The sequence below is a fragment of the Grammomys surdaster genome, unplaced genomic scaffold (assembly GCF_004785775.1).
Source record: "Grammomys surdaster isolate TR1022 unplaced genomic scaffold, NIH_TR_1.0 236, whole genome shotgun sequence".
Lineage (NCBI taxonomy): Eukaryota > Metazoa > Chordata > Mammalia > Rodentia > Muridae > Grammomys > Grammomys surdaster.
The window spans coordinates 2801219-2813471 of NW_021604681.1; the positions used below are offsets into that span (position 1 = coordinate 2801219).

At 35.3% G+C, this 12253-nt stretch overlaps 1 protein-coding gene across 1 annotated transcript in view; it reads right to left on the reverse strand.

Moving 5' to 3' along the window:
• Window positions 1–12253, reverse strand: part of Alg13 (ALG13 UDP-N-acetylglucosaminyltransferase subunit) — a 58263-nt gene that overhangs the window by 24391 nt on the left and 21619 nt on the right. The window contains 9 exon segments of the mRNA XM_028773869.1: window positions 403–503; window positions 1025–1089; window positions 2110–2218; window positions 2951–3026; window positions 4184–4346; window positions 4536–4617; window positions 10681–10753; window positions 11506–11552; window positions 12117–12167. Of these exon segments, the coding sequence (XP_028629702.1) occupies window positions 403–503; window positions 1025–1089; window positions 2110–2218; window positions 2951–3026; window positions 4184–4346; window positions 4536–4617; window positions 10681–10753; window positions 11506–11552; window positions 12117–12167 (767 nt within the window).

Consider the following 12253-nt stretch of genomic DNA (forward strand, 5'->3'; position numbering starts at 1 on the left):
TTGTCTCAAAATAAAAGGTAGTAACATACACATAAATAACATTAGATAAACTAAATAGGTTATATTTAGAAAATGTATGCACACATGTGCATGTAACAATAATTAATAAAAAAAAGTCCATGTGTTTGATTAAAGAGAGGTAGTATATTGTAGCAATTAGAGGGATGAAAGGGAAGGAGTAAATGATGTCATTCTATTGTCATCTCAAAAATAAAGTACTTTTTAAAAGTAATAGCCAGGGATGGGGGATACACCTATTTTGATATTTAATTTTTTAACGTTTACTTTTATTAATCAAAATAATTAGCTCAGCAGATAATAATTCTGGTGCTCTCAACTAGCATCCTGAAGTTCTCGATTTAATATGAGCACCTGGCAACTTTAATTGCTATACAGTCTTACCTTTCTCCAAATTCCTCAATGAAAACTACTACTGAATTTTTATCAATATCAATTTCCTGAATGTGAGCATTATAATATTTTCCACCTGGTTCCATGCAAACCTGAAAGACCGAAAAAGGGAGTCATATATTAATTCATCTGGTCTTGTCCACTGACAAATCTGTGTTTAGTCAAACAACCATCTCTACAAATGTAATTCAATGTTTACTTTTTTACCGTAACTGACATCATGGCTAGTCTATGGGGCATTTATCAGCTTACATCTAAATTTCATAAAGTCTGTAATTAAAATTTAACACAATACAAACAAGGAAATCTTTCTCTTAGCATTTTGTAAGGTTCTGATCAATGTCTTTGTTGCTGTATTAAGGACCCAATCCAGAGCCTTAGACATGCTGGCCAAGTATTCTATCACTGAGCTATACCCTCAACCACTGTTTTATTCAGACAAGGTCTTAGTATAGCTATAAAGCTATAACGTCTAAATGTAAATGTATGATTTTCTTTCCTAAGCGCTATGATGTCAGACAGGTATTACTAAGCCCAGAATAACCAACTCACATTACTGATTTAAAGTACAATCTAATAGAAACAAATCATCATCTTTGAAGAAGAAACTAACCTGACACTTGTCTCCTAAATAGTAGTATCTTCCACCATACTCCACACAATCTGATTTTTGAAGTTCTATTAGAAGAAATAGATGATTAAAGCTCAATTTTAAGTTATCCCTTTCTTACTGCACATAATTTATCTCATTTACATTAACAAAAAGTATTTGACAATGCTATCATTAGAAGAAAAAATGTCCCAAAGAGCCATTCTAACAACCTTGATGAATTATTACTATGGTGAATTTATTAAATAACCCTGCCAGACAGAATAGTTCTACACTGTAAAGCACTTCAATACAACTTTAATCTAATTAAAGTCACAATTCTGAAAGTAAAACCAACCAGTCTCATGCACATGTGTATATCCATTTATGTATATTTCTTTTACTTACATAATACAAGGCCTTAACTTCATTCTAATTAACTATACTGATTTCACTAAAGTTCAAGGAGTTGAATGTGAGACATTAATATCCTGGTGGACAGTATATTAAAGTCTAGTTTGATGAATTCAGCTATGTATCTAGAGCAACCAATAATCTATAGTAAGAGTTCTTTTTGTAAGTATGTTCTATAAAGAGCCAAACAGCAAATTTTAGATATCCTAGGGCCACCACACTTTCAAAAGTACTCAATTCTGAGGCAGGCAAAACCAGGTGAGAGCACTTGTCACTGAATACTCAAAATCTGTCCACTAGACTAAGTAGTGGTAACACACACCTTTAATGTCAGCACTCAGGAGGCAAAGGCAAGAGATCTGAGTACACAGTCAACATGGTGTACAGAATAATTTCCAGAATAGCCAGGACTACATGAAGAAAGTCCCTCTCAATAAAACAAAGGAAAAAGAATAAAATTTGTACTCCGATTTCCCACATAATCTACCACAGCACCTCACCTGACCATATATATAGATACATACACAAAAAATAAATGTAATTAATGAAAATACTCCATTCTCCTATAAAACTTAATAAACACTGAGGTTTGAATTATGTAATTATCATGTCTTTTTTTAACAGTGTGATGAAACCATATCTTATTATAAATAACTTGCAAGATAATCCCCTGTATCCTGCTGATATTTTATTACCTTTTCTAGTGTCCAACCAAGCATCAAATTCTATGTTGCGATAGATTTCTGGATCCAGAGCTTTCAGTACTTTATAGGGAAACAGCATCTTTGATGGATTTTCTGGAACCTGAAACAAAAATAGTCATCTTTAAAAATCATTCTTTTATGAGGAATGAATGAAGATTCTTTTCTTCTTTTAAAAACTAGAGGACTGGAGAGAAGCTTCGCGGTTAAGAGCACTGGCTGCTGAGCTTAATTCCTAGCAACCACATAGTGGCTCACAACCATCTATCATGGGATCTAATGCCCTCTTCTGGCACAAAGGTATACATGCATTAAATAAACAAACCATATATAATTCCTCCCTTTCCTTTGCTATAAAAACAAAACATAGCACAAAATACTATGTAGTTAAAAACAAGAGACTAAAAAAGGAGCAAGGTAGGCATAAAACCAACTAGATGTTACATATAGAAATACTTGTTTCTTCAACTTCAAGAAATGATGATTAGCACTTAATTTTGTAATTATAGGCAAGTGTTGATAAAAATGAAGCAATGTCAGAATACTTACTACAACTAATTATCTATTAAATTTTTATTACTACTTTAATTTCAAAACAAAAGCTTATGAAATGACTCAAGTGTTCAGAGAGTCAGTTACAAAAATTCTAGTACTTAAGAATAAAACTCACAAAATAAATATTTCACACTTTTGAACATGTAAGATTTTCATGAAGGAAAACATAAACTACTTCTTTCCCAGCTTATATAATTAGAATGGACTATCTGGTCTTATTTTAAATTATGGTGTTTTAAGACAAGTGTAAGAACATTCTTTGCCTGAGAAAGTATCAAACCTTTTGTTGTTCTGTTCCTTGCTTATTGCTTTCTGGTGTACTTGCAACACTGGAACAGGCTCCAACCTCTTCACTTCTAATTGAAAAGATTCAGAGAAAAGAACATTATATTAGTTTAGCTGTTACTTGTCTCATGTCTCACAACTATGCTACTACTCAGTGGTAAAGTAGTTCAATCGTAATCCTAAAATATAAAGCAGGTAAGTTTCCAACACATCTCCATTAGGTTTCTTTGGTAAGTATGTGTTACAAAATACTTGGCAAGTTATTTCCTATTAAGATGGTCTCTGTGGTCCTGACTCCTAATGTATAGCTTCTGATCCTCTGCCGTCAGACAGCTTCTAATCTTAGACAACTTATAGAATTATACTACAAACACACAAATACATAAATACACACACATTGCCCCACCATCTTGATGATTTCTCATTCCTCTGCTGCCAGAAAAGTAAAAAGCCCTGTTCACCGAGCTGAGTGTATGAGACTATCAGCCAACAAGAAGAAGAAAAATAAAGCAACTAAAGCCAACTAGCTAGAAAGAATTAAATGCTACCAAGAACCATTAGTAGGTATTTCCCAAAGTTTCAGTTCAGACCTCACTCCTGGCCAGTTCCTTCATTAGTCTTCTGACACCAACAGTGAACTAACCATGAGATGATTTCTAAAGCACACAGTTATAAGATCAATGTTATCTTAAGCTGACAGGTATTCGGTAATATGGCCTTTTCTAACCTTAAATTCAAAACCCTTAAAGAATCATCAAACGGAGCAATTTTCATTTGATAAGATTCCTCATGGTCCCAAATAAGCTTTAAAAACTATTCTTCTGTGGGTAAGCAAGATGCCTTGGTGCTGCTAAGATAACTCAAGATGCTAAGCCTGATGAACCTGCGTGTAATATTTTTAAAAGCAGATTCTTAGATACAATCTAACCTCAAATGTTGTGCTAGGAGGCCCAAAAATTTGTATAATCAACAATGAGTAACTTGTGTACAACTAAATTTTAAGGAATGCCAATTCTAAAGTCTATCTCCTATACTGAAAAAAAGAGGATTTTAACTTGAACTCTTTTAAGTCTCAACATTTCACAATACAATTTGGTAAAATTGTGTCCTCTCATTAAAAACAATATATCCCTAACAAACATGTATGTACATACATATAACCAGACTATTTCTTCTTTCATAAAAGAGATATGAAAATCAGAATAGAAAACTCTTATCTTTTTAGTACCTATCTTGGGTTGAGTCCTTCTGATCAGTATTGCCTTCTACATTTGCAGTCAAAGCATTGTGTTTGTTTCTCCTGGAACCACTTCGAAACAAATCAACTGCAGTTTTCAAGGTTTCTTCATCCACAACAAATACATCTTTATAAAGAAGTTCATATAATATAGCTGAAGAAGAAAAAAAGCCAAAATCCCAATTGTCAAAATAAGACTCTTCATATCAATGTGAATACATTCATAAAGCAACAGATATGTTCCAAAGGTACCAACAAAGGCCGTTATAAGACTGATAGTGTTATCAGTTATAACAAACCATCTGAAACCACACATTCATATTTGTAAAAGCCCTTCATATACCTTGACAAATTCCTGCAGTTGATTGAAATTCCTTTGAATATACAGAATCATAATGGCCATTATTTGAATAACAGAGAAGAATCTGAAAAAAAAATACAGAATTATGTTAGTGTTAACGTCTTACAACCATAAAAATTAAGATGGTAATCAGCAGTTAATAAATAAATGGAATTTTATTCTTAGAAGACATTTAACCAACCTTGATTTAGAATCAATCTGTAACTCATAATGTAGTTTTAACTAAGACTTTTAAATATCAAGATTGAAAACATACTACGAACCCCAATCACATTCCTGAAATGCATTAAACATGTCCTGAATCATCTGCAGTAAGATGAGAACTTTCACAAATTCAGTAATTAAAACAGAAAATCCATGTCAGAAGTCCAACTTCTCAGGATGATTGGAAAATTATGTAAAATATCTCATGTCCAAATATCCAAAATTTAGACAGAAGGAGGAAAAGGACAGACAGCCAAACAATTTGTTTAAAAAGCAGAAAAAGTCATTGCAGTCAATAGAAATGTAAGAATATACCATTTAGAAAAGGTACTTCCAGATTTAAGTTACTGATATGGATTATGGATACAGAAACAAGAGGCTATCTTCTTAGCTAATTCCTTCAATTTCCAGCACTTTACAAAACAATTTCAGAGCCATGTTTATTAAATAAAACTTTTCACTTTCCTTTGATGAAATTTCTTCATGTAACAGCTCTAAACATTTTTGATAGTTTTGTTCAAAAATCTGTTTTGAATCAAGCATGTGTGAAAGAGCAATTCCAAGAGAAAAGCAAAACAAAAAAAATCTTAGCTATAGATGTAGTTTAGTCGTATCACACTTGTCTAGCATGCTCAAAGCCCTGGAATAAACTTACAACACTACACAGTAAGATGAGATTTCAACTTATACAACTGACAAGGGATGAATAGATAGAACTAAAATAAAAAACCAATAATCCAGTCAATAAATGGGCAAGCATAGTAAACAGTCAAATCTTAGAAGACTGTAGCGAATAGCAAATAAATACACGAAAAGATGGTCACTATTATTAATCATCAGGGATATGAGAATTACCACAACTCCAGCTCACTCGAGACTGAAAGGTTGCCATTACAAAACCAGGACCAGCAAGCCAGCTAGCCCAACAAGTAAAAGCAAGTCTGATTGGAAATATGTAACTGCAAAGAACAAATAATCTTAAAAATGAGCCTAGCCAAGTGTAGTGGCACAAGCCTTTAATCCCAGCACATGGAAGGCAGAGGCAGGCAGACCTGTGAGTTCGAGTCCAACCTAGTCTACACACTGAGTTCTAGAACACCAAGGGCTATACAGAGAAACCATCTCAAAAAATGTAAATACAAATAAAAGATACATATAAATATCTAATATTTGAAGAGTATGAAGTCTATATATTCTAGATATATCTTAACTTTGTTTTCAATATATGTCATTCTACTTTTTCTAAGTAGAGCTTCTCTGATCAGTAAAGATAGCTTTTAGTAGCATTAACTTGAATATTAAATACATGTAGGAAAAGGAAAACAAGTCTATAGAATCCAGCAGAAGGGCTGGAGAGATGGCTCAGCGGTTAAGAGCACTGACAGCTCTTCCAGAGGTCCCGAGTTCAATTCCCATCAACCACGTGGTGGCTCACAACCATCTGTAATGGGGTCTGGTGCCCTCTCCTGGTGTGTCTGAAGAGAGCAATGGTGGTGTACTCATATGCATAAAAAAAATTAAAAAAAAATATCTTTAGCAGGGCGGTGGTGGCACACGCCTTTAATCCCAGCACTTGGGAGGCAGAGGAAGGCAGATTTCTGAGTTCGAGGCCAGACTGGTCTACAGAGTGAGTTCCAGGACAGCCAGGACTATACAGAGAAACCCTGTCTCGAAAAAAACAAAAACCAAAGAAAGAATCCAGCGGAAGGTCAACATAAAAGTAAAAATATATAAGGTGAACAAACAGTGGGCATTTATGTCTTTGAAGGATTACTCTTAATTATATCTTAAAAGGGGGGGCTGGAGAGATGGCTCAGCGGTTAAGAGCACTGACTGCTCTTCCAGAGGTCCTGAGTTCAAATCCCAGCAACCACATGGTGGCTCACAACCATCCGTAATGAGATTGGATGCCCTATTCTGGTGTGTCCGAAGACAGCGACAGTGTACTCATAATAAAATAAATAAATAAATCTTTAAAAAAAAAAAATTATATCTTAAAAGGTTCATTAGTAATATCCACTAGCAGGACTAGAGATGTGGTTCCATCAGTAGAATACTTGCCTATCATGTGTGAAGCTCTTGAGTCTGATCCTCAGAGCTACAAAACTTACCAGGTATGATGGTGTATACCTATATCCCTAGACTGTGGGAGATTAGAGCAAAGGAATCAGAAATTCAACGTCGTCATCCTCAACTATATAGTCAGTTTGAGATACTCAAGACCCTACTGGAGGAGGAGGAAGAGGAGGAGGAAGAAGAGGTAAGGAGGAAAAAAACCCTATGGGGTCTGTGAGATAGCTCAGAGGGAAGGTGCTTGCTTATAGAGCCATCCTGGGAATGAGAGTTCAAATCCTGGAATCCATGGTAGAAAAAGAGAAACAATTCTCAAGTTTCCCTGGGACCTCTAAAGCCAGTACCAAGCACACAAACATATACATCTGCACTCATAAATATACATACCACACATACTGTAACAATAGTAATTTAAAAAAAAACCAAAAACTGACTAACCTAGTACTCAGGAGGCAGAGGCAGGCAGATCTCTGTGAATCTGAGGCCAATCTGTTCTACATAGCGAGTTCTAGGACACCCAGGACTACATAGAGAGAGCCTGTCTCAAAATGAAAGAAAACAAAAAGAAACAAAAAAACAGAAAACCTAAATAAATAATGCCCAACTCTAATAAAATCACTTTTGAAACCTCAGCAGTTCAAATATAAATAAATCTTAAGCGAGTCTGGAGTTAGAGGTGTAGCTCAAATATACAGTACTTGCCTACCATGTATGATGATCTAAACAACCACAGAACCACAAAAATGAATAAATATATTTAAGGAAAGAAGCCTTGACTATAATGTTTTAGGCAAAACAATGTGTTTCAGAAGCAGGGAGAAAGGAAGATAAGTCAATGATAATAGTGCCTGCATACGTAGAATAAGACCTTAGGTCTGATTCTCAATTACACACACACACACACACACACACACACACACACACACACACACACAGAGAGAGAGAGAGATAGAGATAGAGAGAAAGAGAGAGAGAGAGGGAGGGAGGGAGGGAGGGAGGGAGGGGGAGAGGGAGGGAGGGGGAGATGGAGGGACAGAGAGAGACAGAGACAGAGAGATTATACAATTAAAATGTTTAACCTTTTTTTAAAAAATAGAGTGGAAACAGGAAGACCCCTAAGATGAACTTTTGGCTATCACAAGTACATTGGCCAAGTATACCCACAAACATACATACATATACCACACCTATACATGATAAAATTTTTAAAACTTATAAAGAAAACAAAAGATGTACATTCCTAAAGGGAATGTAAACTAAGTACAAATACTATGGAACTCAGTCTGGAGGCTTGTCAACAAACTAGAACTACTAGATAATCAGTTTTCTGAGTCCTGGGTGTATACCCAAAGGACTCTAAGTAAATATATTAGAGATACTTGTACAGCCATGTTTACTGCTGTACTACTCAAGAGTTTAGGAATTGGCCCAGGCTAGACATCTACCAAAAGATGAAAATGGGTAAGAATGTGGCATATGTGTACAACAGAATCTAGATTTCAATACACATGTGTGCTATAAAAATAGAAAGAGAGCCAAGAGCAAGAAGAAAGAAATCTTAAAAGGAGTGTGCAGGGGGAAAGGGGCTAAAAGTCATGTGATGTGAAAGCATAAGGCTCTTTTTTAAGAGGAAGGGCATTATCACAGTGGGAGGGGGCAGAAGAGGAAGGTAGCAGGGGAATAGAGTAAATTAGAAAAAGGTTATCATGACACATGCATATGAAAATGTCACAATGAAATAAAATTTTTTCAATGGTAACAAAAATATCTGCATGGACTAATTTTTTAGAGTTTGCCGCAAAGTTTTATTAGTTCCATTTACTTATGCTAACTTGTTAGGATTTGGGGTAGTAGATCTCAAAGTTATTTTACTGTTGCATTTATTTAACAAACATGCGTATTTCCCATATGTATACAGTGCTTTGTCCGTGGACAACGTTTACTTTTACCATCAAACAGTTTAACTCTTTTTACACTTGTGAATTTTAAGGGGCTAGAGAAGTGGTCCGGTGAAAAAGAATACTAGCTGCTCTTCCAGAGGACCCAGGCTCAATTCTCAGAACCCATATTACTCCAGTTCCAGGGAGCTGATCCCTTTCCTCTGGCCTCCTCAGGCAGCAGGCACACATGTGGAATACAGAGAGACAATCACATAAAACACCCATATATATAAAACAGTTAAGCCAACTCCTTAACACTGTATAATTACAAAGTCTTTATTGGCATAGAGAAAAAAATCAAAAAGCAATGTAATACAGCAAGGGAAACTAAATACTGCATCATTTTCCTAATAATATCCTAGCAGTATGCATATGCCTTATATATGCTACTTTGGTTTGCACACATACTCAGTCTGATATTTCTACATTCTTATGGTTCTAACGAGTGACAGTTCCATTAACTATCTCAGTATATGCAAAATGGACAAGACTTGTTTAAAAAAAAATAGTAGGAACTGCTACATGGTGTGTATACAGATAGTCACAATATTATTCTATGAACTACTCTCTAAGAAAAACTTCAGAATCAAGTATGGATTTAAAGATCCCTGATAACGCCGGGCGGTGGTGGCGCGGCAGCACTTGGGAGGCAGAGGCAGGCAGATTTCTGAGTTTTTTTATTCAATTACTGTAAGTGTCACAAAAGTTCTATTTCTAGCCTCATCTTTCCATCCTAAACTGTTGCCAGGATTATGTTTCATGGGATAAAATAAGACTTAAAAATCTCAGATATTCCACAGTCCCATACTAATTGAGTACTTAAGATAAATATGTTTTCCTCAAAAACTTTTGGAATACTCTTTTTTTTTTAAAAAAAATGCTCTTTGCCTTTTGAAAGTTTTCAAACACAATTACTTTGTACTATTTTTTAAGCACTTTACTAAAGCGTAAAACCTGTGACCCAAGACATTTCCAAACTGATTGAAGTAGATGAAAATATGAATATGAGGTGCTAAAACTAAGTATCATGGCTTAGAAACAAGATAGGGTACAAAATCGAAATGATTCGGAAAAGCTGGGAATGTTTCCAAGGAACTGATAACTGAGAGACAAAACAGTGGATCTAGGAAAGCTGAACTAGTAGGACTACACTACGGCCAGAATGAGACACTGAACACCTAGCTGCGGATTTAACCCTTATCTTCTAGTCAATAAGGAGTCAATTAGAGTTTTACGTGGCTTTGAGGGTTTTCTCATCACAGAGTGACATGAAAAATCTGTTTTAAAAAGTAGCAAATACTGGACTGGAGAGATGGCTCAGTGGTTAAGAGCACTGACTGTTCTTCCAGAGGTTCTGAGTTCAATTTTCAGTACCCAAATAGTGGCTCACAGTCATCTGTAATGGGAACCAATGCCCTCTCTTCTGGTGTGTCTGAAGACAGTGATGGTGTACTCGTATATATAAAAAGATATTTTTTGGGGCTGGAGAGATGGCTCAGCGGTCAAGAGCACTGACTGCTCTTCCAGAGGTCCTGAGTTCAAATCCCAGCAACCACATGGTGGCTCACAACCATCCGTAATGAGATTGGATGCCCTCTTCAGGTGTGTCCGAAGACAGCCAGCGACAGTGTACTCATAAATAAAATAAATAAATAAATCTTTAAAAAGATATTTTTTAAAAACTAGCTAATACCAATGAGGACAGCAGGCTAGAGAAGGAAAGGTTGCTTGCATAGAATGATATTACCAGTTATACAATATTTATCAGGTGACTCAGGAGCACAATGGTACTACATTGGGCTTCAATACTATGGTTACTGTTTTCACTAATTAAGTCAAAAGGGTTATTTCTAAATATTGTGGTAAGCCAGCATCATCATCCAACTTTTAGTCAGCATTCATTTTCCTACCTTGTCTTCAAAGCCATTATCTGTGACTTGAGTTGGTGGCTTTCCAGGATAACGATAAAGAATGAAATCTCGACTATACAGACAGAAAACAAAGATAGATATGAAGAGATTTAGTATATATATGTAGCCTTAACTTTTCTTAATTTCCCCACGAAGTGGCAATTTGAAGGATGATTTAAGCACTAAAGTATCTAAGATCTTTGCCCCACACTTTACTTGTCCTTGCAGGGTGTGGTGGCACAGGCCTTTACTCCCAGCACTTGGGGGGCAGAAGCAGGCAGATCTCTTTGAGGTCGAGATCTATACAAAGCTAGTCCAGGAGAGCCAGAGCTTCTTACACACAGAGACCCTGTCTCCAAAAACCAGGAACACATTGCCCTAATGACAACTATAAGAAATATTAAGTATTTAGGAAGTTTTAAAAGACAAGCTATTCTAATTTCCTACAGGAAATATTACCAGTTCAGCATAGTTTGTCTAAAGACAAGATCTTATCATGTAGCCCAATGTGGTCTTGAAATCAACTGTCTTGCCTCTGCCTCCATGCACAGTGCTAGTATTATAGCCATGTCCCAATAACACACCTGCCTTCCTCTTAATCTTCCTTTCAAACAGACACAAATTTTAGGACAGAACTAATAATGTTATTTACCCAAGAACTATTATCAAATGGATTTTGCTCAACCCCTTTTATTCTACATTATTAACTTATTAACTCCCAAATTTAATGAATCCTAAAAAGACTCTGACAGACATCATTCCAGTTCATATTCACATATTCCCTCTTTCATTATCCCTTTGGCCCCTTTCTTTGATACAACTTACTTGTAAATTAGAGAAAGAGCTTTTAGTTCCAGCTGGCCAGCACTCTCCTAAAAACATAAAGAGTTTTGAAAAACATTTTAGAACTCTTAAGAAGTAGTTTTCACAAGCTCAGCATGAATATCAGAAAATTAAAATAGCTACTCAATAATAAACAATTCAAAATAATGAACCCACAGTTCTTAGCCATAAAAGTATAAAAGTGTAACTCCTATTTTTTAAAAGGTAGTGGGATTTTTAGTAAATGTCTAAGTAAAAACAAATTAACATTAATAAATAAAAATTTTTAAAATATGAATTTGACTCCCACATAACAGAAAAATTAATTGGAAACTTTTTAAATTTTTTTTTTAAATCTCAGTAACATCACCACCCTTCTTTCCCATTGAAGTGAAAATGCTTTATTTAGTGTTTGTCAACACTGTCCTTTACCCAAGCAGTGTGTATTCTCAGTAAACTACAGAAACATAAACACAATTCTCAATATTCAACACAAAACAGCCCATTGCATCTTATACAATAGTTATTTCACTCAATCCAGTTTTGAGTCATTACAGCCATAGGAGTATGTTTAGGCTACTATTCCAAACAACTATAAAGATATTGGAACTTACCATGGGATCTCCCAACCGTTCCAGATATTTCTCAAAAGATCCCTCCACATACTTCAAAAAACAAAATAAACTTGACTTAGCCAAATCGTAGCATTATGGCAATCCAATTACACTCTACAGTTATCATCATCTCACGG